Source organism: Falco cherrug, chromosome 1 (assembly GCF_023634085.1).
Source record: "Falco cherrug isolate bFalChe1 chromosome 1, bFalChe1.pri, whole genome shotgun sequence".
Lineage (NCBI taxonomy): Eukaryota > Metazoa > Chordata > Aves > Falconiformes > Falconidae > Falco > Falco cherrug.
Genome location: NC_073697.1, coordinates 67008520 through 67035876, shown reverse-complemented (window position 1 = coordinate 67035876; position 27357 = coordinate 67008520). Strand labels below are relative to the sequence as shown.

The 27357-nt window shown below is 42.8% G+C and overlaps 1 protein-coding gene and 1 long non-coding RNA gene across 4 annotated transcripts in view; one reads left to right on the top strand and one right to left on the bottom strand.

Annotated features, from left to right (window-relative positions):
• FAM241A (family with sequence similarity 241 member A) lies at positions 1-18203 on the top strand. Of its 3 annotated transcripts, XM_055697492.1 has the most exons (3): positions 1-187; positions 14406-14549; positions 17961-18203. In XM_055697492.1, the coding sequence occupies exons 1-3, from the start codon at positions 92-94 to the stop codon at positions 18042-18044; spliced, it is 324 nt and encodes a 107-aa protein (XP_055553467.1). In that variant the 5' UTR covers positions 1-91; the 3' UTR covers positions 18045-18203. The 3 variants fall into 3 exon arrangements, with proteins under 3 accessions (XP_055553467.1, XP_055553463.1, XP_055553474.1); XM_055697488.1 differs by having other exon boundaries at positions 9-187; positions 14406-18203; XM_055697499.1 differs by lacking the exon at positions 1-187 and adding an exon at positions 5670-6090 and having other exon boundaries at positions 14406-18203.
• Positions 16787-27357, bottom strand: part of LOC129734364 (uncharacterized) — a 23407-nt gene continuing 12836 nt past the window's right edge. Inside the window, exon 2 of the long non-coding RNA XR_008729990.1 lies at positions 16787-27295. This is a non-coding gene — a long non-coding RNA (uncharacterized LOC129734364). The remainder of the gene's footprint in view (positions 27296-27357) is intronic.

Below are 27357 nucleotides of genomic sequence, written 5' to 3'. Positions count from 1 at the left end.
CCTCCCGCCGCTCCCCCGCACCCCGTGACGGTCCCGCCCCGCCCGGCGGCAGCGGCGGGGAGCGTGGGGCTCCGCTCGGCGCGGAGCGGCCATGGGCTCGGCGGCGGAGCTGCTGCCGCCGCTCGGCGAATCCGAGCGGGAAGCGGGGGCGGCGGCCGCCCGGCACCGGCGGCGCCCTGAGGAGCAGGTGGGTGCCAGCGGGTAAGAGGTCCGGGAGGGCGGGCCGCGGCTTCGGGGCTGCCCCCGGCGTCAGGCGAGGGGAAACCGTAAGCGCCTTTCGGTTCGTCCCCCGTGCACCGCCGTTACAGCCCTTACAGCCCGGCGGCGGGGCGAGCCGCTCCGCTGCGGTGGGGCTTACGCAACCCAGCCGGGCTGCGTGGGGCTGCCCCGCGGGGGGCGGGGTGTCCCCGGCCTCGGTGTCCCCCGGTCTGTCTCCCTTCGAGCCGCGTAGTCCGCGTGGCAGAGGGTGGGAGCAGATGTGCAGGGGTGGTCCCCGCACGGCACCCACGTGCGAGCATCTCGCTGGAGAGGATTGGGGTGCTGCTGCCATCCCCGGAATTCCCCAGTACTTCACTTCTCAGTCTTTCTGTTAAAGATTTGTTCACTTAAATGTTTCAAGCCTTCCATCTCTCTGTCACTTACGAAACAGAACGTGTTGTAATTGGCGAAGAATATCGACTCATTTTTTGACTTGTCTGCTTTCTTCAGGGCATGCATTTTTATGGCATGTTGGATGGAAGTGGGCTTTTCGTTTAGGAAATGAAAGGTTTCCCTATTGTTAGTTGTAAAATGGCTTTCCACGCACTCTTTGTTTTGCAGACGGTATTGTCCCGGTGCTTAGACAAAGGCAGTGTTCTTAAATGCACCTTTATTGATGTCTCATTTAAAGACCAAAAGAACACAACCTTTTCATATTCGATACTTTAATGTAATCATCTGCTCTGAATGCCTTGGGTGGTTAAGTAGGAGAATTGCACTAGCGCTGATAATTGCAGGGGGGCAAACAGCTGCTGGAGTACATCCCGAAGTACTTTCCAGCTTCATTTGTTAATCATTTCTGTTGAAAATTCTTGTAAGATGGTCCTGACTTCGCTTAACCATAAGGGTGCCCTTTCATAGCCAGAAGAGTTTAGTGTTTGAAAGCGTCTGGTAGTACTTCCCTGATGTTGCAGCTAAAAGCAGGCCACTGCTGAGAGGTGCCTGGTACTTGAGAATTCGCTCAGTGACCGTTTATGTAAGTCAGTGCATCTTCCTTGTCCCTTTCTCTAGAAAAATGGAGCAGAGCAGGGCAGGTGCGTGAATGTAGGGTAAGGCCAGATGTGCCGAGAGGCACCGCAGTTCCCCTTGGTGCGTCCACAAGCCCTCCTGCAGGTTATTGCAGGAGGAGAATCAGAAACATTTGCTGGTTCTGACAGCTGTCTACTCTGAAAAGAGAGGTTAAAAACTTGCATCAGACCACCTCGGATGTTACTGCTCTAGAACTGGTTGTAACTCCTTGCTAAGGAGGGAGCACCCCCCAGATTGCCGCTGCCGGCTGGGTGAGGAGCCTGGCGGTGTGGTTTCGGGGTGTGGGGTGTGCTGTAACTACCTAACCTGTAACCACTAACATACCAGCTTTCCAATCTTGCCTAAACGCATTTCAAAATGAAGTTGCTACAGGTATTGCTTGGGTAACCACAGGCACACTTGGCTGAGAAACTCTTCCCACTTTTCTCAAGCACAGGTAGTGATTGTGGCCCTTTCTGACAAGCTGGGGCATAACATTAGGATAGCAAGGCAGAATTTTTAAATAGGTGGTGAGGAAGAAAGAGAAAATATTTCCTGTTTGCTGGAAATGTTTCACTGCTGTTATGTGGAGTATTTTTTCTGCATACCGAGGTGCCAGCATCTGGACAAATAATAAACTAGATTTGGAAATAAGGAACATCAGTTGCCTTTAATTATGTAGAGAATGTGAACATTGTATAAAATAACAGTAAAAATAATTACAATTTGATAAATAAATAGGAGTATTCTATTTTTACATGTAGGGAGGACTAAAGCTAGGTGAGGAGTTAGTGGTATGTACGCTTGCTGCAAACTTTGACAGAAAGTCCCAGGTTCTCTTGGTCAAGAGAAGCACAAACATGTGGCTTGATTTGGAGGGGCTCCTGGGCCATCAAGCCTAGTCATGTGCTGTCACTTTTTTGTTTTCATGAATGTGTCCGGATTTGTCTGAAAATAATTGGTTCCCCCTACCCTTTCTGCTCTCATGGAGAGGCTGTTAGTGAACGCTGCTATTCCAGCAGGCAGGGATCTTGTTTCCATGCTGGGTCCTTACCTGGAGTCCCTCAATGGAGGCCTCGTTGTCGTTGCTGTGTTTGCTGAGGGTGTTTGCACTATTAAGGGAACAATGGTGTAAATTCTCACTTCTCTCAACTTGGGTAAAGTAAAGCCTGTGTGAGAGCAAATACTTTGGCCTTTTTTGAGTTTTTTTCAGGTGAGGGTCTGGGGCTGGTAGCCTGGGTGTGATTTGCTTTTTCCCCCTTTCCTCCAAAATAAACTCGGTTTGTGTAAGATCATACCTAGTAATATAATGCTAAAAGAATACCTTCCTAACAAGTAGGACCTCAATAATAATGTATGCACTCTTTAATTATTTTTTTTAAGCAAGTACTCTGTAGGAAATAAATCTATTTATTTAATTCCAAACCCTCCGGCTTTAATTTTATATTGAAGCTTATTATTATGTCAGCAAGGACATGCATAATGAAATTACTGACAGGTACATTTTTAGGAGAAGGATATGTTAATAAATATATAGCCTTTGGAATTCATTATTGCAATAGACTGTAGAATTACTTAGTTCAGTGATTAGATTTAAAAGCTGAACTGGATATTAATGTGATTAATATCCTTTGTAGGTTTGCATGCAAAGGTGAGAATAATTACACTTACTTTAGTCTTCAAAGCACTGCAGAACTTGGGTAGTTTCTTCCGCCTCTCCTGCATTGCATTGCTGGTGGTCAGAAGTGGTATATGAAGGCACCAAAAGATTCAGCTGCTCCTGAAGCCATGGGAGGGGGTTGCTGCTTCACCCTGTGAGTTAACATTTTTTTCCCTAACTGTTGATAGTTATTGGTCAGACACACAAGTTGTCACGTTTTTTCAACATTGCTAGAGTTAAGGACCTCAAATCTCTTTCCTTAACCCACTTTCTAAAATAGGTTAGCCTTTGTTATATTACTAGAGCCTAAATCTCATCAACACCTATAAATTAAACCATGAAATAAGAATAGAAAGGTGGAATGCATGCGAGTGTGTGATAATAAAAGGTGAGGCAAAAGTGCTGCGTTACAGTAGGGCATGTTTTACAATTACAGTAGTATTAGCAAGAGTCACAACACTCGGCCCATCCATAGGGACTTGGAAGCCAAGCTGTGTTACAGTGGACAGAGTTCCTGAAAGCTGTGGCATGTGGCTGTCTTCTGTACCGAAGATTGTCTGTCTGGGCAATAATGAGTTTTAGTCTCTTGTAATCTAAGTCGAAGGCAGTGGCAAAATTCCCAGTTGCTTCAGTGAGGCCAGGATCTCCACGTCGTGCTGGTTTACGATACGCAGAATCCAAAGTGCTGTCCCACAGCTAAGCTAAAACCAACGCTTCTCATAGAAAATGTCTAAATGCAGAGTTAATACACAATACACGCATTCGCAAGTAGGTAAATTAGTTTAGACAATCACCTCTTCATTAACCTGATTTTGTAACACTTCGGGATGTTTAATTATTATTGTGAACAGTGTTTTATCTCTATAAGTGGAGTATTTTATAGTCTAATACATGGGTTCACATTTAGAGGAGCTATTACAAAAGGGTTTTGGTGCTTCCCATTGAGAATTATGTTGAAGAGGCATGAGTGTCTTAACTAAGTTCAAGTCTTGAACTTTTTGAGTAAGTTCCCAATATCTCTAGTATTTCCTCAGCATGGAAAGAATGAGCAGAAACAAAACTAGAGGATAATATCAACAGTCTTGTGATATCCCTCATGTAAATTTCATTGTTCATTTGACTAGGATGGATGTGTGCTGCGTTGCCTGGAAGGGTATCATTGCAATCGTAAGTCAGTAGAGGCCAAGAATGTTTTAAAGTAAATGTGTGTATGTGGAAACTGTGGTGCCTAAGGCTAGACATCTATTTCTAATTTATTCCACACTGAGATAATATGAAAATTGTAGGTTTCTCCTGCTTGCAGTTGTTGGAATTTGCTTCCGAACTCAAAATAGTAATACCTGACAAGGAGAGCTTAATCCCAAATTTGTTCTGGCTCTACAAGTAATTTAACTCTGCTGCAGAGGTTCATAGCTACAAAATAATACGTGATAATAACTTTCTAAAAAGCATTAGTGGGTTTTCTGAGGCTTGACAGCATTTGAAGAAAAACAAACTAACAGAAAATCCTTCAGATATAACTGTAGCACCTAAAATAGATAAGATAGCATGCTCTGCTTGAATAATGTGAAGATCCAGTTTTCTTAAGGGAAAAAAAAAAGTATTCTGGAGATAGAAGTGAATAGAAATTTCTTCTCCTTAAAAGGCAAAATTAACAGCTGTGCTTTTCAGCAAGCCAGGGCATTGATACCACTGGATGTGCATTGGTTTGCAAGCCTTTTGCTGGGTCAAGCTGACAAATTTTAGTGGGGGAACCTTGATAAACAAAATCCTGTGGAAATTAAGTGTTGCAGGTGTAAGGAAGAGATGGATTAAAAATTGCTTTTGATCGAGTCTCTGTGTAAAATTGCAGCATGGATGGGATCAAGTTACAGGGACAGTAGTAGGAGCCTAAGTATGAGTGTAAACAGCAGCCTAAAATGGGGGAGAGAGGCAGCAGATCTTAACATGGGGGCAGGCAGGTTTCCTCTCCCTCAGACCCTGCCATGCTGGGTTCCTGTCTGTGACACTTTCTCATCTGGTGCTGTATCAGTGGGGAAATTTACTCCTGAAATTATGGGACTACAAACACGATTTATCGAGGGAAGCTTCTATTGCTCCTGAAGCCTTCTCTGCTTTGCACATGCACAAGTTTAGTATCTGGAAAAGCCTTTTCACCTCCTTAACGCAAACCCACTCCTGGTATTTCATAGTTTGTTCCAGCAGCTGTTGATCCTAAACTTGTTGCCATAAAAGTTGACTAAAAGGAATCTGTGCACTCGCTTTTCGTATGTTATTGCTTGTTTCTATAGAAACGTCTTTCTATTTTATAAATGGTGTCTAGATTCTTGCTGTTCAATGAAGGTTAACCCAATCTTTGTTTAACAATTTTTTATTTAAACTCCCTCTAAGTATGTCACTTTTGTTGGTAGCTGTTGTAAAGTACTTTTGGTATTCAGGATTTTTCTAGTTTTCATGCATTTGCGCTTTTTTCCCCAGAGGAACAAGTTAAACTTAATTTTCATTTGTCTTGTTTTTCATCTGGAAGTGAGGTATGATTTTTTTTCTCTCATTTCCTAATCTATTAATCTTTTCATATTTAAATATCAGATTAAAATTAGCCTAGAGAAATCAATTTTTTTTTTCCTCCCAGAAAGTTAAAATTAATTTTGTTGTCTTAATTTGTTGTCTTAATAGTCTGTTGGTCAAGTATCAAGATCTTATTACTGCTTACATTTACAAGGTCAAATACTAATTGTTAGTTTCATGCTAGCAAGGGATGCAAAGGGATACCATTCTCTTCCTGCTACAGTAGAAGAGGAAGAAAATCAGAAACATTTCCACTAAAATTATTTGCCCATCTTGGGCAAATTTTACTTCCTTTAACTAAACAGAAGAAATCTTTTTAAGGATGAGAAAGGAGGGTGAAACCCTGGTCACGTGCCAGGTGTTACTAGTAACGAAACTGCCTAGTCTGCCTGTGTGGAGGAGGAGGCGGCAGCAAGCCTGCGCCTGGCAGACCCGTGCATCGTAGGGTTTCATGCTGGTGCCCGGCAGTGGGGGGAGGCTGTGGTTGGGAGGAAGAGGAGGCCACAACCTGGGAACTTGCCATTTTCTGCAAACCTCCGAAGCCTGTCCGGGGCAACACACCGGGCGGTCAGATGGCTGAGTACCGGCAAGACTGGGTAATTCATTTGTCCGGGACTTAACATTGCTGGCTACCTAACTACCCGGTATCTGTAGCTGGGTGTTGGCTGGCATGTGTACCCGCCTGCACCCAGCGGAAGCTGGTCTCTTGCTTTGGAGGGGAGGGAGCCTGTGGTTTCTTCCATCCCAGTCTCTGTTAGCTGCTTACTTTCTTCTCATGTTTTTCGGTAAGATTGAGCTTGAAGTATTTTCAGTTTTGGCATGCTCTAGAAAGAGATGACTTTGTGAGTTCAGATGTCTTCTGAACAAACATTCATGTTCCAGCTTTCAAAAATACAGGAGTATTTTTCAATAACTAAGCATATCCCTAAAGTCACATCTCAGTGGCTTTTTTGGACATTCAAGTGTCTATGGGCTTCAGCTGTTAGACACACCACTGGTTCCCTGGAGTAAAAATAACCATGACTGGAGTAAAATAGATTGTGAGCAGTTACATACTGCAGAGGAAACCTGTTACTTGAAAAAAAGGAACATGCAGGTGGGTATGTAAACATGATATCCCTGCATTTCCTTATTACACTTTTTTTAACATCTCATTCACGTGTTGTTAAACATGTCTTTGCTGCTTATCTCAAAAGGGGTTTTTTTTTCCATCTAATATGGAAATAATTCTCTTAAATATGCTATCTTTTTATCTTTCTTTTATAACTGTAAATGTGACTGATTGTGATCAGAGGCATGTTACAAACTATTTGGAGATGCTGCTGCTTGAGATTAACTTTGTGGATACCTTTTTCCTACTCCCCTCTCTCTTTGTTGCCTTTGCCTAGCAGCATATTTTCAACTGTAAAATCACAAGTTTTTACAGGGAAAGCAATTATTTTCCCAGTCATTGGACTTTCATTGGATTGGAATCATTGCTGGAGTTCACATTTATGTAATACCCTTTTGGGCAGCTGATGCAATAAAAGAGAAACTGATAGACTTATACGCAGCCTGGTGCTGTTGTTGAGTGCAGGGCAGGAATTTTTCAAGTTGTTTGAGCAACAGAAGACTATTGGGGTTTCTTCAGTTCATTACTCATGAAAAATAGGAAGAGGGATGTTATTTGGTTTGTTTTGAAAGATCTTGTATCTTCAGAGTAGTTGAATGGAATTTGTTTGGTTTATTTTTTAACAAAACATCTGGAATCTTTAGGTGGAGCAGGTTCCTTATGTTCATCCATTCCCTCCTCCCACAGAACGAAGGCTGTTGAACTTCATCCAATTATTTCATTCAAGTCAGATTTTTTTTCCACACACACAAAAAATTCCCAAACTAAAGATCTCAAGATCCTTAGGCTATGAGTGGAAAATGCTGGACCAAGCTGCTGCTTCAGCAGATGAAATACCTGGAAGGCAAGACTGTAACTACACCTGTTCTCCTCTCAGCAAGTGCAGTGGTGAGGTTACATGACTGAGAATCATTGCGGTCACTTTAGAGCCATTCAGTTTGTGATCCCCTCAGACAATTCATCCAACCCAATGCTGCCTTTCCTGGTGGCCCCGTACCACCTCACCCATCACACTAGCCTTGTGGCAGAGGGGTGTGTGATGAAGCAGGGCTGTCTTTCTTCCAGGAGGCTGGCAGAAGGCACCAGCTGCAGCCACTGGAGCAGCTTGGGTATCTCTTTCAGACCACTTCCTTCTTTCCAGGGACGAGCCCTCGAAGACCCAGTTTGTTCTGGCAGGGGTGGCAGCCCTGAGCACACAGATGTTGAAGTAGTTTGTCACATGTGATCTACACATGGCCAGCAAATCTGCCACATCCAGCAAGTGTGGGGTGCCCTGAGCATGGGCACTGGGCTCCATCACTTGCTGAGGAAAGTGCTGCAGTGGTGATCCTTGGGAGAAGCTGCAGGGACTTCCAGGCAGAGCTTGTTGGTGGTGCTGTACAAGGACATCATTGATACTGTCCTTCAGTGAGCTAACATCACTGATAGCAGAAAAAAGAAATGCTGAATCTGTGTTTCCATGCTCTCTTTGATTAGCCACAGGAAAATGACCTCCCAAGTGTGTTGGGTAGGTTTGTGTCCCATTTGGATCCATTTGTATTCTGTATCCTCCAAGAGCTTGGTGGTTATTCGGTGTGATCTGCAAATGGGGAGGGGCAGGAACTGTGTGCTTCCAGCCATTTGAGGGGAAAAGACCTTGAACTGGCTGCATTATACCTGTGAGGTGCAGACAGAGATCAGCCTTAAATGACTGCTAACTTTATCCGTCTCTCCTGGTGAGCATATGAATAATTGCAAAGATGGTTTCTTTGAGGGGGTGTGTTCTGATGGGATCTCGTGTTTCTCTGTGTGGTCAAAACACCCTTGATGGGAAGGGAGTAAGGGAGAAAAAGTTCCTGCTGTCAGACTGGTGTGTAGTGGCCTCTGCTTCTGACTTAAGTGTGCTTTCCTGAATTTAGGCAGCAGTGAGTTTGATGAGTGTGGTGGAAGTTTGCCATAAGCCAGGGTAGTTAGTGATCAGAACACGTGTAATTTTGTGTGTTATGTTGATGACAAATGTAACTGGTAAAGCCACAGCTGGTTATTCGGTAGGTTCAGTAGGTTGTTTTTACTTTCTCTGTTGTTTTAAAGCTAGTCCAGGAAAACGTTCAATTACATGGGAGATATTTTTTTTTTCAGAAGCACTTCAGGGATGTAGGAGCACCAGCTGTGCTGGAAGTAGACAGAACTTGTGCTTAGTACCTCCTCTGCGACCTCCTCAGAGGCTTTAATTTTGAAAAAAGTTCCTTTCATGGCATTCTGCAACTGAGAGGGCACGTCATGGTTCTCCTTACAGCCTCCCAGCCCCTAAGCCGTTTGGCCCTAACAGCTGGGTAAATCTGGTTACAAAGTGTCCATAGTAAAGTTTTTCACAGTTTGGATCTCCAAATTCAGACTTCCTGCCAGTAAGTGGCAGGAGACAGCAGACTAACAACAGCTTTGGGGATGAAAATAGGCCATTTTGGCTAGGGAGGGAAATTTTGTAACACCAAACATCTGAAAAGACAAGAGAAAACTGGGTGCTTGATGGGAACCTTCAGGTACTGCAGTAGACTTGTGAAAAACATTGTTTGTGCCTTACATGCTGAGCAACAGGACAGACACTTTCCCTTCTGTTCCATATGATAACTCTATTTCTGATTTAAAATAATTTAAAGTAAAAAATAGAAACCAAATATGAAATGGAGTATGAATATGTGCTGCAACCAGCTCTGGAGTCCTCAGCACAGGGAAGACATGGACCTGTTGGAGTGGGTCCAGAGGAGGGCCACAAAAATGATCGGGGGCTGGAGCGCCTCTCCTATGACCACAGGCTGAGAGGGTTGGGGCTGTTCAGCCTGGAGAAGAGAAGGCTCCGGGGGGACCTTACAGCAGCCTTCCAGTACTTAAAGGGGGCTTATAACAAAGCTGGGGACAAACTTCTTAGTAGGGCCTGATGCAGTAGAACAAGGGGTAATGGTTTTAAGCTTAAAGAGGGTAGATTCAGACAGGTAGATATAAGGAAGAAAATTTTTTACGATAAGGGTCATGAAACACTGGAACATGTTGCCCAGGGAGGTGGTAGATGCCCCATCCCTGGAAACATTCAGAGTCAGGCTGGACAGGGCTCTGAACAACCTGATCTAGTTGAAGATGTCCCTTCTTATTGCAGGGGCAGTGGACTAGATGGGCTTCAAAGGTCCTTTCCAAACCAAACTATACTATGATTATATGAAATATTTTTCAAATGAAAAAAAAAACAAAACCAACCCAACAAAACCTGTATGAAAGCATTTAAGGAATATAAAATGAAAAGGAGTTTGAGGCAATGAAGCAATACACAGTGGTTGTATATTTGTGTAAAGGAATCTGCTAGTGTAGTTTACTTTAAGGATGTTGATGATCCCAGTATGTCTAAAATAAAGTCACTTAGCTGTAAAATTAATTTAAGTTAGAGTAAGGAGCAATTCATTATAGCAATTTGATAAGAAACATTAGGTTAGGAAACAAATGCAATCGGCATTTCTAGTATTTTTTTTGTTTTAGCTTCATTCACATGGGAAAGCCCTATTCTCCTTTCCCCTTCAGGAATAATCCCATATGTGTGTATTTGGTGAGTGTCTTTCAGCCAGTTGGAGGAAGGAGGGGAGAGAAGTTGGGGAGACAATACTGTTGTGCCTCTCTTTTTGGGAGGCATTTTGGGCATGCATCCATCTATATCCATGCTAGATCCCTGGCTGCACTTCTGTTCCCCTGGTGCCTCTGCATTTCTTCATTGCTCCTGTCTTTCTAAGAGTGAGGAAAGGGAAACAAATCACTGCAGGTGGAGTAGACCTCTTACATTCCCTCCTGCATTGTGGCAAATGATGTCTGGGGGTGCCCCCTGCATACTATGTGTTAGCTATGAGGAGCAGAGCTGCTGTAAAGGCCTTGAGAGCATGCTTTCTCTGGGGCTGGTGCAGGTAAAGAAAATCCTCCACTCCCCTGTGATACACAAAATATTCTCAAAGGTTACGAAGCCAAGGCTGGGTTGTTGGTTCTTAAAATCAGCAACTTTGAAACAGAAACTTCTTTTGCTTTTGGATGTAGAAGCTCAGTTTTGTTGGGGGGGTGGAGTGCGCTGCTCATAATGGGTGCATTTCTCTTTCTGTGTTTCTCTGTTAGCGGTAGTGTCTGTCTAGCTTGAGGCTGATTCAGCAAGATTCAGTATGAAAATAACCCTATGGAAATTCCGAGTCAGCTGGGAACTGTGTGCTTGCTGAAGACAGCCAATTCCTAAAAATGTTTAGAAAAGTGCTTTGGGGGAAAAAAAAATAAAAAATTGTTCCAAGGATGTGGTTTGAGAGCTATTGGCGCATATGTGGGACTGTATGCTGTTTTACTCTCACTCTGAAAATTAGTAAGAGAACTTCTGCTGCTATGTTAAACTTATTTAATATTTTTTAGCAATTTGGAGTATAGTAACATTACTGGTGTTTGCCCTAATATTTACATTTTAGCTACACCTCTGAAGAAACGTATTTGTCCAGCATGTGAAATATTATGCAATAGTAAAGAAAAATATGCCATCTGTGTTGTACAGCTGATCATCTGTTTTCAGCTTCACTTGTTTTTTGCTGGGTTGCCTGAAGCAAGATACACTCAGCCTGAATTAACTGAAGGAGACTTTGAAGTTTTGAGAATTTCCATGATCATTCTGAAAGGTTTTGTAAGCTTTTGAAAATATTTGGAAAAATAACTTGACACGTTTTGTAATTAAATACACACTTGTCAGTCTCCCTGCCTAGAAGCTTGCTTTGTGTAATCACTGTAGGAATTCATGAATCTACCCTTGTTTGTGAAAAGGAGGGTGAGAGAAAGTCTTGCTTAAAAAAAATTAAAAAAAGACCTGGACAGCCTAAGTAAGGTGGAATGTACTCTGTACCCTGCTTAAGAGGCTGTGTGCAACTTCTGGCTGTTAGCTTATCAAAGCAGAACACGGGGCTCTAGGGGAGTCCCGTGTCCTACACCTGCCTCGTACCAGGAGAGAGGCTGTCAGTGTGGGTATGTGCAGTTACCTGTGCCTAGCTGGTGAGACAGAGCTTGTGGACATGTGCCTGCTGGTGGCTTCCTTGCCAGCGCTGTACTCTACTTGCTCTGTGCAAAGGCTTCAGGACGTTGCTGAGTGCCATTAATAATCCAGAGGCAAAAAAGTGATTCATTTGTTTTCCATTTCTCTTTGCACTGGCCACTGGCTCAAAGCCTAAGCTACTTTGCTAGAGAATGTAGTGACTTCTGCACACATTAACTGTTTCGCTCTGAAGCCGTCTCTGCACCACTTGATGGGAGCTGCGCTCTGATCTCCGTCATTGCCCCATAGGCCCATGTTCCCTGTGGTCTCTGCATGCAGGAAGCAAATAATATTTTCCCTTCTGTGGTGGCTTAACGCCCACTGGCAACCAGGCACTGTGCAGCCGCTCGCTCACTCGCCCCACAGTGGGATGGCGGAGGGAACCAGAAGAGTGAAAGTGAGAAAACCCGTAGGTTGAGATAAAGACAGTTTAATAGGTAAAGCAAAAGCCACGCACAGAAGCAAAGCAAAACAAGGAATTCATTCAGCGCTTGCTTCCCACGGGCAGGCAGGTGCTCAGCCATCCCCAGGGAAGCAGGGCTCCATCACGTGTAACGGTTACTCAGGAAGACAAATGCCATTACTCCAAATGTCCCCCCTTCCTCCTTCTTCCCCCAGCTTATATGTGCTCAGCGTGACACCATATGGTATGGAATATCCCTTTGGCTAGTTTGGGTCAGCTGTCCTGGCTGTGTCCCCTCCCAGTTCCCCGTGCCCCTCCAGTCCTCTGGCTGACAGGGCCAGAGAAACTGGAAAGTCCTTGACACAGTATAAACATCACCCAGCAACAACCATTGTTCTTACACCAAATCCAAAACACAGCACTGCCCCAGCTACTAAGAAGAAAATTAACTCTATCCCAGCTGAAACCCAGACATCTTCCCAGCACGTCCTTTCTCTTTTCCCTAATTGTTTTGATCAATGTACCATGTAGACTAATAGTTTGTCTCCCTGTGCTCTTTGAGAATAGAGACATGAGAGTTCCTGTAATAACATTGTGTTCCTGGGTTGGCAAGCCCCCTGCACTGCCATTCTTGAAAAGACTAATCTTGAAATGTTGGAATTAATGAGGAGTCGATAAAGCCAAAATGCTGAGAACTGGGGTTTTCATATCCAGCGGGAGGGAGAAAACAACCTGGGCCTGAGAAGTGAGCTGGAAAGAGACAAGGCTTTGGGTGTCAGTACATAACCTCAAATACTGTGTTCTCTATGTTCAGGCTCTTCTGTAGAGCTGCAGAAAAATTGAACACAGTATTCATTAGTTTTTAGCTTGCCTGCACCCCTCCCTCTCTGGGATTCAGGACTGAAGCTTAAACCAAAGTCTTTATGAATAAGCAAATAAAATACCCAAGTGCACACAGCTGAGGGACTGTCGGGGTTTTGTTGGGGGTGGGGGGGTGGTCAGTAGCAGCTGTGGTGCTTTACCCAATCTTTATTCAGTCAGAAGGTTATGCATCATGGCCTAAAGTCTGGCCTAGAAAAAAATACTGGCTTCCTTTGGCCTTTGCTGGATGGTTTTCTGTGGGAATGGGAATTCACTTTATTCCTTGCTCTCTAATGGAGAGCCAGGCACTGCTATGGGAGGGAATTTCTGTTTCTCCACGAAGACCATACCATGCAGCCAGGGACACAGAATAGCTTTCGTCCTTGAAGATGGAACTGAAGATACATGTTTGCTTTGAATCCAGGAGTAGACTAATTGCACATATTGTTTGTGGGCAATTTGTTGGACTTGTTGATCAGCTGACTGAAACATTGATGAGTACCTGCTGCACGTGTTTTCATTGCTGCCTAATGGAAGGGTTAGAAAACTCACACCCATCATCTTGAAAGCATGTTCGCCCTGTCATACCCAAACACAAGGCAATAAGGTTTTGTGCAAAGGATCTCTGGACACTGGGGAAGGAGAGACGAGATTTCAAACTCTAATCTAGTTGCAATTTACATGTTGAAACAGACACGTGTTTTCTGCAGTGATATTTAAGCATTGCATCTTCATTTAAAGATGTGCTTCTGCCTTCCTATGCATCTGCCCCACCACTTTTCTTTTTGGGAAAACTGCAGAACTTGTTTCCTCTCCCCTTTGCTGTTTTGTACCATCACTTTGCATCTGTGCCATCCTTGAGTCTGTCTTCCTCTGCATTGCCGTCACACCTTTCTGTGCTGACATTGAGATAGATGTTTGCCTTCTTCCTGGTCAAATCCAGTGCCCTTTTTCAGTGGTGATAGTACCCCTTCAGTTCCCTGTGCTTTGGTGTGAAATATTTTATAGTTCATGCTTAATAGTTTTGTATCATTCTTGTGGTTCTGAAGATATTCTGAAAATAATTTAGAACAAGGCTACTTCGGTCAGATCCCCTCCCTGAATTACAGGCAACTAATTCCATTTTGTTTGCCCTGACATCCCTGTTGCACAGACAGGTGAGATGTATGACGCTACAGGAGGGCTTTACCCCTCTAGCGTGACATCTGGAGGAGAAGCAGGGTGTCTGTCATATGTTTGTAGTATCACTTGACATGTCCCAGGTTTGGACAAGTGGATGTCATCCTTAACATTGTACCAAAGTCACAAGCTATGTAACACTGTCAATTTCTTGATTTAAGGGATAGCTTTATTGCATGTATATCTTAGTTTTACACGTTCAAATAGAAACAGCTGAGACTTGTTCAGAATCACAGTAAGAAGAACTGATTGTACAACCTATTTCCTAATAATTGTCTTCTGTCCACAGGTCCAGCAAGCACAAAGAAACCACACAGCAGAACCTGTAATAGATGACTACAAAAAGATGGGAACTCTCTTTGGTGAACTAAACAAAAGCCTTATCAGAATAGGCTTCACAAGGATGTACTTTGGAGAACGGATAGTAGAACCTGTAATAATTATATTCTTCTGGGTTATGCTCTGGTTTCTTGGCCTACAAGCTCTTGGACTGGTTGCTGTTCTGTGCCTTGTCATTATTTATGTACAACAGTAAAGTTTTATAGATGCTGTTTAGATTATCTCTCTCAACTCTGTCACTATGTCAGTGGATTTATGTTTAAGTAAATGGGTGGCATATCAAAAGCTGCGATGCTTCAAATTGCATTTCACTGAACTTCCAACATTTGGGGTGAGGGGGACTAAAATTACGCATTGTAAGCAAAGTCAGCAGTGCCCTACTACATCTTCGAAGGGCAAAAAAGGAGGTGTTTGTAATACAATGGTGTCCAATATACTGTTTTCTGCATTCTTGGGGCCTTAGTCCAAGGACTGGCTTTTTGTTCCTCCCCGCTCCTCCAGTGTTCTTGCTTTGTATCATGAAAATTTCCTGTCTGGTTTTAAGAGGACACTTGATGCGAGTGTCCTGTTTCACTGTTGGGTGGGGTTTGTGTGCTGTTTGTTCCCTGAATCTGCATAATTTGCTGGCTTCTTGCTGAAAAGCTAAATCTGCATGAGAGAGGTTTGCTAACAAACCTACAATGTTAAATGTTCATAAGGTGAATACAACTTCCCAGCACAAAAGCATCTTTGATTAGTACAGTTTTAGCAAGCTTTCCCCTAGGAAACAAGCTATGCCAGCAAAATGCTTTTATACTAATATCAGTGAATTCACACAAGGCTTCAGCTGTTGTTTAGAAGGAATCACACTCCTGTACTGGCCAAATGGTCTAATGTAACTCTGCCTTGTTTTTGGAAATGTACTCTGCTCCTACTGCTATTTTTCTTTTTTTTTAATACTTGCTCTTTCCCCCAGCCCTCCTTCTGAAGATAAATATTTGTATAATTCATGGACTTTGTAGGTAGTTACAGCTGCAGTGTTGGAGAGTTGCCATTCCAGACGGCAATGCTAGAATATTGTCTGCTTCCTCTGGCTTGCGTGTGAAGTGTCTGAACAACCAGATAGGTATCAGACCAGCTCTCTTAACGCTTCCCTAATTTGCTGCAGTGTGGACCCAACACAAGCTGGAGGCTTTGCGTATGTAAGCAAATCAGACCTGTTTCCCCCTGAAAGGCAAGAATGGAGCTGAAATCCGGTGGTCATTTTATTTAGTAGTCTTAACTGATACATTTCCATGCTAGGCAACAAAAATGTGTATGTATAGGTGCATGTCGTGGGCAACACAAATCTGAGAATAGGATATATCCGTTCAAGAGTAAGTGCAAAATTCACTTTGGCTCCCCAGGAGTCACACCACGGGTGTATCGAATATTTCCAAGTTGAAAATGCTCATTTAAAGAAAAACGGTAAAATGAGACATAATCTTTACTAAATAGGCTACCAATTTAATATTTGCTGTACATTACTTTTCGTAAGAAAATTGCAAAATTGACTCCATCTGTGGTAAAATGAAATTATACATTTACTTAAAGAAATGTAATGTGACATTTACAGAAAACTACTTACACATTTTGCAGTGACTTTTTTCCTAAAAATTTTTATACTAGCAGAGACCAGCAGCAGATTAGTTGAAAATGCTGTTTTATCCAGAGACTTTCTGGATAAGGGGATAAGGGGAGCGTTTCTATGGTCCCAGTCCTGCAACTGCATTCTCAAGGCCAATTTTATGCCTACATGGATCGTGTTGGTTGCTGGGCTCTATTTCCTTACAGACCTGGGCCCCAGTCCTTACAGACTTTCCTATTAGTGAAATAATTGTTATTTAGGGCAGTGAACATGAAGGCCCAGCTCCTTTAAAGTCTTTATGTGCATAAATGCCATCTGTGGACACGTCTGTGCTTTTCTAATGAATGCACAGTTACCTGCTGAGCAGATCTCCTCTCCAGATCTTCATACAACTTTGGTGGATCCAAGGGGCACGGCTGAACTGGCAGGGGGGTGGGACTGAGGTCCCCTGTGTGTTTAGATGGCACCTGTGGTGATTGGCGCCTAGTTAAATAGTTAACGCTGGTGGCAGGGAAACATTTGACAACAGAAGGTGATCCTGGATGCAGGGGTTTGTTGTTCACAACTGCAAGTCCCAAAGCAAACAGCAAGTACAGGCTGAACTCAAAGAGGCAGGAGCTCTGTACTCCCAAGTGCCTAGGGGTAAACTTTGGTTTTGTTTCAAGTCCCTTAGACAGCAGAACACCTGTTTACACCTTTGCATATTTGTATAGATATAACGGTGGGTTTATGTGTATTCTTCTCCTGTATAAGGGCTGTACTACAAAGCATCTTGTCATTAAAAAAAAAATAAAAATCCTTCCTTTCTTCCCACAATCAAATTACTGTTCAGAGGTCCTCATCCTTTCATCCTGTAGGAAAAAGTGTCTCTGTGATATCCATGTTGCACTAGTACTCTTGTGTAAAGACACTGTGCTGTGAGATGGCATGTAGTACTTCCCTGAAGTGGTGATTTTGCTCTGTGCATAAGGAATGAACCGACGGTGTGACCGACAAGTTCAGTGAGGGCACTGTTTATATACTTGTAACCTTTTAGTATGTGCATAACTATGTTTCATTCATGAAGTCATTTCAGTTGTTCTTTTGATGTTCATGTTTGTATACATGTACTTTAGGGAAAGGTAGCTTTTGGACTTCTTTTAGATTGTGTACAGTGAATGTTTTATATGGTTTCTCTTAAGGGTAACTTATTACATCTTGTCCTTCGTAGAAGTTTTTTTATTTTAAAAAACCTGAAAAAATATCCCTGCTAATGGAGTTAGGTTGACTGAAAGTGAAAAAAGAAAAATAATGTGTTGTATGGAAGATAACCCTCACCTGTTTGGTTTCATACATAGATAAGAATTTGCACCAAATCATCTGTCTAATTTTGTGCTATTGCTATAGTATCTCCCTGTCATTTGCAGGAAAGCAGAGTTAAGGAAAAAAGGAGGATAGAATCAGATGTGGAGAGTGGAAAATGGAATGCAGTGAAATGGTGCATATATGTGTAAAATCTGATTGTAAATGTGTACCAAAAGTGAAGGGGGAGAATAGGTAAACAGTCCTTGTATTGTGTTCTTTCTTCCATCCAGACATAGTTCTAAGGCAGAAGAAGCACCAAGCATTCAAAGGGTGTCCCTAGCTAAAAAGCAGAAGGTTAATTAAAAAAAAAAAAAAAAAAAAGACAATTTCACTGTTGTCTATATGGTAAAAATTGATACGTTTTTAGCAATGTTATTTATATTGGTATATAGGATCGTTATTCTTGATAGAACTGAAAGTGCTTTTATGCTTCTGTGTGTAGGGCTGTATGAAGGAATTATGGCCCTTAAATCTGTGTTAAAAAACAAATTACATAATTCCTGTTGGTCAGTGTAACGTATCGAAAGCTTTTTACATAACCTTTGTTTTTTAAAGGATGGACTCTTCAGTACTGTTTCACACCCACCAAATGCACAAATGTTTGAACTACTGTGTACAGAGAAGAAACTCTACAAGTAGGAGAATCTTGGAGAATGCTGTTTGCACTGAAAAATCATCACATCAAACCTGTCCATATGAAAAGGAAAAATAATATTTCTTAACAACTCTGTATTAAATGAATCCTATGGAAAGCACTTTGTTATTCTTTCTAATAAAAAGAATTGCCATCAATGAGAACTGTGAATTCTTTGTGGTCCTTTGTTCAAGGTTACTTGACTCCTTTCAAAATTTCATGGCCCAGATGGAATGGGGCATCATTCAGATATCCACTGAGGTCAGTTAACTTGCAGCTAGTCAAAAAACAACTGCAGTACAAGACCTGAATAAACTGGATCAGGTCTCTGTGGTTGAGTGTGCAGCAGTTACACTGAATTAAAGAAAAAGAAAGTAGTAGATCTAAATGTTAACAAATAATGGCAAGTGTGGTGTAAAGTAGCTTTTATTTCACAGCTTATTGATTTTGTATCCAGAGCAGCCTCTGAAGGAACCCCAGATGTGGTCAGGGGTGTGAAACATCCTTCAAAGTGACAATTGCTGTGCTACAGAAAGGTTTGGGAGTTTTTGTTTGGTTTTTAAATATTCATAGAACATACGCTTCAAGACAAATCCACTTCAAACTGTTCATTCTTTTTTTTCTGCAGGTCAGAAGGGTGTTCGTTCTTCTAGATCCAACAGACAGATGTATCCGTGTTGCTCAGGATGCACAGTGAGTTAAGCCATAAATGTTTTCTAAAAGCAGCAAAGTTGAATGTTGGTCCTTCAAACTCATATTGGTGGTTATGCACAAAATAAGGCTCGCTGCTTAAATAAATTCAAGCCTTCAGATTTTATTTCCAATGAAGTATCTTGGTCATGCCTTTTATATAGAATGCATGCAAATTCAAGAACAACCTGGCTTTGACTCTGATTCTTTCCATCCTGGGCTTTCCTGTAGGTTTTGGTAGTTTATTTCTTAGCCTCTCCCCGCTGTCAGAACTGACAGTCTCATCCCCTTTTTACTTTCCTCCTTTCATTCTGTAGTGTTGCCTTCTCTAGGGCTGTTCACTTAGAACAGGCTTTCTCTGTACCAAGGTTTTAGGCTTTTTCATCATTCAGCCTTCTTAAAAACCTACCTAGACAGAAAATCTATTTTCAATTGGATATTTTATTTGTTTTACTGTGTGCCTGCTTAAAACCAGAGGACAGGAAATTAGAGAGAGGTTTTTAAAAAATATGCATAAGTTGGGTAGTCATTTCTCTTTTACGGTGCTCCTCTGTTGTTTTTAGATGATGGTTACCAACTTGTGATTTGCAGAGATCCAAGAGAGTGTTGCAGACATGTAGGGTAAAGAACTCTTGGTAGATTGGCACCAGGATTTTGACAATAGATAGGTCAAGCAGCATGTAGCTTAAGGTTGTTTCAAGCTTATACGGGCAGATAGACAGCTAACTCCAGTTAACTCCTGCCAGCACCTCAGTTTCTCCTGAGATTGTCTCCAAATGCATATAAAATCACCAATATTCCTTCTGCACTCACTCTGAAGAAACTGAGCCTTCATCAGCCTTGTTGTACAAGGAGGAACTGAAAGGCAATGATAATGGGAAAGGGGAACTGGACTTACAATAGTGTTTTTAACTTGTGTGCAATCTTGTGGTCTTTTCAAATTTTAATCTTGCACTATCCAGATGATGATTGCGTGTCTTGTATGCAGTTGTCAGAAGTCTTTCTATCAACCCCAGCCTATATGTATTTTTCCAATTAATACGGAAGTGAAGCAGATGGGGTAAGATATGCTTTTTCCCAAAGAATTTATTGAAAACAACTCCACGCCTCCCCCAGGGTGGCAGGAGCGGGGTGACTGGATAAAGGCTTTTCTGCTGACAGGAGCTGCTCTTGGTGCAGGGTTAGGTGAACTGGCTCCTTCCCAGGGTACAGCAGGCTACCAGAGTGCTGGGGAAAGCATCTTGCCCAGCCCCTGCATTTGACTGGACAGTGTTTGAAACAGAGCTGTTACGGAGTATGGTGTCTAGGTTTTATGTTCACTAAATGTAAGTTAATTAAGCCTGATTGTTTCTTGGCTTGCCCTGGCACATCACCTTGTGTCCAGAATGAAAGTTGCTTGCAGCAAGTGTTTCTGCTTCTGGAACCCATCTGTGCCTGTCTAGGCATATTTTAGATGTACCATTTACTGTTAATTGCATTTTAAAGCATTACAAGGGGAAAGGGCTCATCTTCCAGTCCTCATTTGGATGAGGGTTTAATTAATACATGTGAGAAGGCAGACAAATTAGTCCCTGGCAGACTGTTGAAGGCTTCCTTGTAGAGGAAGAAGCTGCTAATTGATGTGTGGGTGATGAAGGTACAAGAGACATGGGTTTGCATGCTGTCTAGAATGTGTTATGGAAAGACCATTTTTCTGTCCCGATTCACAAATAAATAACCTGTTTTCTAATGTAGTGATCTTCCTCAAGCTAACTGGAACACAATTCCCAGGTACAAGAAGTCTGTAGCACGGAGATTAATTATTAGGTAAGGAGGATCCTTTGGCAACCAAAATCCTGTTCTGCAAAGTATCAGACATGGAGAAATCTCTTCTTGACCTGAATGAGATTTGAGTTCTTCGGTGCTTTGGTGTGTTAATTCCTTATCTTGAACATTTTGCCTAGTTATCCTTCTAAATCATTCTTTCGTTCATGTCCAAAATTCTTGAAAGCTGCTCCTCTGTCAATAGCTGTTACCAGTAGGGCTGCAGATAGTTTGTGCATGCAGGATGGCAACTCACAGGGAGAGACTGGCACGTCTTTAGTGCTACCTGGCTGGTGTCACAAAGCCTTAAAGCAGGTCCCCAGAACTTACTTTGCTGTCGCTTTCTGTATTCGTGCATCTCGTTAGGTGCTTGGCAAGAGCTGACATTACCCAGGTACCTGATTTCCTTGGGCATTTCAGTCCTCTGAGCTTGGGACTTTATTCCACTGAACAGTCTCTGCCTGTCTCCGCATGGCTGGGCACCCACGTGACTGTCCTTCACTTCTTGTTAAGAGTGGAAATATACTCCAGCACACTGTGGTCATGCCCTCCTCATCCTAGTAAAATTAGGAAAAGCATGATGATGCAGTTTTCCTGAGAGAACAAACATTTCTATGCCTTTAAGCTTACTTCAGTAAGTCTCTGTGAATTTTCCTGTTGCAGAGAGGGAAAAAAAAGTAAGACTCTTAAATCTATTGCCCATTTTTGATGCTTAGTAGATAAGAGAACCAAAGGCATGCGAGTGTTTGAACAAAAATTTTTTTCATTTTTATTCCTACTTTCTTCCTTCCATCTGTAATTAGAGATAAGAAAGTATTTGGCACAGCTCTGCTAGCAAAGGAGTTAACTTTGCTCTCAGTTAACAAATTCTTAGCCCATGGTCTTCAACAGGCACGTACAAATAGCTGTATTTTTTAGCTCTTCTTCAGTCTTTATTTTTTCTTGTTCTAATGCATTAGCCTAGTTGGGGGGCGGGGTGTGTGTGTGTGTTTAAACACGTGTTTTGGGGAAGTCTGTTCCTTGCAATGCATATACCTCAATGGAGATGGGACTGTTGGACAATTCAGCGTTTTGACGCTGCACTCAGCATGGGTTTTGTCATTGTTGAGACCTGCCTGTCTTGTCAGCTAGGCTTTACTAGCTGGGTGATTTCTCTGCTAAAAAGCAGGTAGGTGGTAAAGTCTAGTTAAGGCTTGAGATCAACAGAATTTACTTGTGCAGTGGTGGCTACGCTGCAGTTTCCCAGGAGACTAAACCACGTGTTGTAATGGCAGTGTTTTGCAAGGAACTCAAGCAAATAAACTAAAGACACTGTAAAAATAATTCAGGTCTTCATAAGTAACTGCTCTGCCATTAATGCTCTGTTCTTCCTTTGTTGGGGGGTGGGTGGGTGAAAGGGGAATCAATGCATTTTTAAATCCTCCACTTACAGCTGGAGACTGGTAGCACAGATCCTTTTTGATACTACCCTTCTACCATCCCTTCTGAAAGCTTCCTGATTGCGACCTTTATTTTTTCCTTTCCAAATCCCTGTGTAATAGACAGTAGAGGAAAAAAACTGTCGCTGTTCCCAGAGGGAAGGCACTCACTTCTAGCGTAGTGGTAGTGCGGGCTGCTTTTTTCTTTCCAAGTGTTTCAGAGGTCTCCTGGGGAAACTCTGAAACCTTTCAACTCAGAATCAGCTCTGCTTCTGTATCATTATATATGTTGTTTCTTTTTTCTTGTTTTGATGAGTAACATTTAAAAGCGGGTTTCTGACTGAGCTTATTTGGGCCTGCTGCTGCGTCCTAAATAACCCCCACTGTAGGAACCCTTGAAGGAAGGATTCATCCTGCATACCTGCTTGTATTGCTTTCAGACAAGTCCCCAGGGCCAAATTCAAATTGTAATGGGAGGAACATATTCCACCCCCTGGCACAGCTCTTGGTCCTGCTCTAACTGGCCTTGTCCCCTTATTCTCCTTTAAGAGTCCGTGCAGAACTCTCTCTCTGCAAATTCACTGTGAAGATTCAAAGGGGGGTTTCAACCTGTAATAACTTTCCCTGTAACTCAAAGTCATGAAGCGTGCCAGAATGTTTAATTGTCATGGGGTCTGAGAAGAAGCAAAGGTTTTTCAGAGTTTCCTGTAAAGCACTGAAGTAGTGAAATCTTTCATTCCCTCCGCTTTCAGCACTGTTAAAGATTTATTTGCTGCATACCTCGTGGGTTTTTTTTCATGTTTGTGTTCAATGAATACTAGAGTTACTTTTTATCTCGTGCGTAGTGTTGAGCTATGACATTTTCCATCTTGACATTTTTGTGCCGTTTTTGTCACTCCTGCTGAAAGCTGGTGAGATGCTGCTGTTGACAGGTTATGGGGAACAGCAGTCCTGCCCTTTCTGGTCCTGCACAGAAAAATGTCCTTGTGTTGCCTCTTTGGCAGCCTGAGATCTAAGGTGTATTTCCAGCAAAGCTTACACTGTGGCAGGTTTGAAGCAAACCTGCATCCTGGCTTTTTTGCATTCAAGGAAAAAGCTGTCAGGACTGTTCCATGAGAGTGCTGTTTTGAAGGCTAATGTGTTTCGTTGACAGAAGTAACTTGCAGCTACAGTGATCTTAAACAGGAGTTCAAAGCTGCCTCTCCTCTGTCCCAGTACCAATGCATTGACAAGGATAATATTGGCTCTTTATGGGATTGTAAAGCCTTTGGCTAGATTTCTGACCGAGGGTTTAGGAGGAATCCTTTGCCAAGAGCATAGTTGTATGGACTAAAATAGAACAGAGTCTGAACTTAAAAAACAAATTAAGTGTAGGCTTCTGCCTTTCTCATTTGGGGCTTTTATGAGGAATACATAGAACAGTTTCTTTCTCAAATAAAGAAGTAGCATTTGAACTATTCTTTTGTAAAATTCAAATCACAATGAGTCTTTAAATAATGCTTCTTGTTCCACCTCCTGGACCATCCTGGGGTTTCCATATGGCCATAGCAGAACTGTGCTATGGCCAGTTTCCCAGCGGTGGCTGTGTTTCAGCAGCTAGCATGTGATGCCCACCGAATGTGTGTGGGTGTCTTCCATATGTTTCTGAATCAACATTGTTTCATTGCTGAATTCTGAAAAGCATTTTATTTTGAGCGGGAGAAATGGAGCTTACTGCATCAAAGGTGTACATAGGCACAAGAGTCCATACCATTATTACAGTTGTCCAGGTTTCAGCTGGGATAGAGTTAATTTTCTTCTTAGTAGCTGGGGCAGTGCTGTGGTTTGGATTTGGTGTGAGAACAATGCTGATAGCACACTGATGTTTCAGTTGTTGCTGGGTGATGTTTATACTAAGACAAGGACTTTCCAGTTTCTCAGGCCCTGCCAGGGAGAGGGCTGGAGGGGCACGGGGAATTGGGAGGGGACACAGCCAGGACAGCTGACCCAAACTAGCCAAAGGGATATTCCATACCATACGGTGTCATGCTGAGTATATAAACTGGGGAAAGAAGAAGGAAGGGGGGACATTGGGAGTAATGGCATTTGTCTTTCTGAGTAACTGTTACACGTGATGGAGCCCTGCTTCCCTGGGGATGGCTGAGCACCTGCCTGCCCGTGGGAAGAGAGGGGTGAGCAAATTCCTTGTTTTGCTTTGCTTGCTTGCTTTTGCTTTTCCTTTTAAACTGTCTTTATCTCAAGCCATGAGTTTTCTCCCTTTTACCCTTGCAGTTCCCTCCGCCATCCCACTGTGGGGCGAGTGAGCCAGCAGCTACATGGTGCTTGGTCACCAGCGGGGGTTAAACCATGACAGTCTTTTTTGGTGCCCAACATGGGGCTCGGAGAGTTCAAGATAATGACAGATTTGATTGGAATGTGCTAGTTGGAATTTCTAGCTGTTATTGCTGTTTAGCTATTAAAGGACAGGTTTCTGTGCTGGCCATGGGGCTTGCTTGCCTTGCTGTGCATTAGAGTCCAGTGCTCGTTAGTGGCTGCTTTTTGCTCTCGCTGCTTGCTGTGCTGCTTATCTTACTGCGCTGTGCCCGGGAACACTCTGATAACAGCGATGGCGATGTGCCTGGGCTGGCAGGTGGCCAGGGCACCGCTGCTGTTCCTGTGCTGCCGGACTGGACAGGCTGGAGCTCCAGTGTGAGCTCGAGCTGAAGGGACTGTGACCTGTGGATGAGTCCACGTGGGAGCAGGACGCCCCAAAGTGTCTGTAGCCGTGGCTGTGTCTGTGCTGCAGCAGGTGTACCCCTGAAGAGACTCTGGTTCATAGATGAGGCTCCACTTGGAGTGGGGTCTGTACACCTATCTTGTTTATATTTGCAGTAGTGATGGCAGCACAAGAATTAGGCATGTAATAAACTTACAGAAGCAATAGGAAGGATTATGCAAGAATGCCTTGGAGTTAAGCCCTGGAGTTAAAAAAAAAGGGGGAGTGGGGAGTACATTTCATAGTATGATGTGCAAGATCATACAGTTTTGAAATCATAGGAAGGCACTCAAATAGCTTATCTGATGAAAGTGACAAAGGAGGATAGCTGGAGTTTTAGAAGAACCACAGGATAAACAGAAGCGAAGAATAAGATGTGGCTGTCAGAAAATATAATCCTAGATGTTTTGGACAATATATTCTTACTGTAGACATGTAATAAGTGCAAGCATCGCACTGAATTTTGTTAATCTTTCTTTACACAGATATATATATAGAATATATATATATATAAATAACAAACTCGAATCTGTACAGAAATGATTTCATGAAAATTAAGATCTTACTGAATCTGGCTTGTTTGTAAAGGAAATGAAGTCGGGCAAAGAATAGGGAGGAAAACTAAGTGAAAGGGTGATGTTGGCTGAAAGACAATTAGGTAAAAACTGTTAGTAACTTTAGTCCAGATATTAAGAAAAATTTCAAACCCTCATTCAAGTAAGATTCTGAAGGAGTAGCATCAGTGACGACAAGAACTGGAAACAGCTTTTAGGGTAAAGCTTGATTGTTTCCAAAAGAGATGCTATGGGATAGTTGCCTGCAAGAGGGGAAGACTGGACTCTGGCTCTGAAGGAGATTTCCTCCAGTTCTTTAGCACAGCTACAGCTAAAAGCAGAGGTGAGTTTCACTTGAGCTCTTTCAGAGATGTCACTGCAGGGGGGGGCATGTTAAGTAGTCTGCAGAGATTGCCTTTTTGGTAGTTTCCTCTGTGCTGGTTGTCAACATATTGCAGTACTGTGTATCATGCAAAGAGATTATCTAACCTCATCTTTGCGCTGACTTTGGCTGGTTTAACTGAAAGATTCATTTTTGAGATAACAGTTCATAATTTGCTTAATACTGTTCTCTGCTTCCAAATACCTGGTTTCTCCAGCTTGGAGGCAGAAGTGGTATTATTTGCTATTGAACAACCAAGCTGATATGATCTGCGTTAGCATCGCTGCAGTGGAAAGAAAGTAGTTAAATGATTAGGCTCTTAAGTTATTGCTAAATTCTGCTTGCTTGCTTTTGGTTTGCTCAATAAACTGTATATTGTAGCAATGTGCCCCTAGCATCCTGGGTTGGACATTCAATTACTTGTGACCATAAAAGCTGATAATCTCGTGGCCAATGATGTGCGCAACACTTCCCTTTTCAATTTAACAGAAATTGCTCAACAGTTACAGCACCTTCCTCCCCTTCCACAGGCAGTTCAGCAACACACAGATGCCTGGACAGAAACAGCATTTTCATGAGAGCCATGGCATAAGGGAAACATTTTCAACTCTAGCTAACAATCCAGATCTAATCTAAGTCACCAGGTTTTCCTGGTACTTTCCACAACTGCTATCACCTCAGGGTTTACTGCAGGGCTTCTGCAGCTGGACTAAATGACTCAAACCCAGTTCCTAGTCAGTAATTCATAATCCACAAAGCAGCTGTCACAGGTGGCATTATTTGATGTACTCCAGTGAGCCAAAAAGTACGGGCATAGGAAAACATGGAGTCTGAATTCAGCTTTAAAGGAGGGGTAGCCCAAAGACCAGAACTTTTGATTAATTCCTCCTTATCTCTGTTGAAGGAGAAAGGCTTGACTTTTACCTCCTCTTTTGTGGAGGTGGAAGAAAGAGGACCATATATAAAGTAGGTCATTTAAGGTCAAAATAGGTCAAAGCTGAGCGGGATAACATTCTGAGACCAGTGGGTTTATGCTGCTTCAACCTGCATATAAAAGTTTTCCACCTCTGCGATGTCGAGTTCTCTGGAAAACATACAACAGCAATGCAGACCTGTACTCCATGCTTGTTGGTAGGCGTGGTTAAAACATGTATGCGTGCTGTCTTTAAAAAACATGTATGTACTTTTTTTGTGGCTGCGAAGACATTGAAAATATGTCATTTAAGAATTCACTTCAAAATAACCTAGTAGACTTGTGATACTACATCAACACAGGCTATGTTATTGCAGAGTGATCACTGATCTCCCATGTGGCAGAGTCCGCTAGCACAAAGGCTGTTCATGAAGCCAGCCTATGTTATTATTTACCTTCCATTAGTGCCTGCAAACCTCTATGCATCTGATGCTGTAAAGTGCTGTTTCTAAAGGTTTATATCTAAAGAAACGAGAAAAGGCAGAGAGCTGAAAGTTACTTTGGGGGGAAGATACGGAGTGGTCACAGTCGGGAGCTGAGACTTGCCTGAGATCAGAGCAGTCTATGGAATAGCTTGGAACTTACCATCACCCTCTGGAGACCCAGTCTAGCACTTCACCATGTTAGCTTCCTGCTCACACTTCTGCTGGAGGCCCACGACTCAGGAGCACCTGTCAGAATCTGTGAAACCGTAGATAACCAGTCTGAACTCAGCTCAGTAACAAGTTACCGATCTCAGTTCC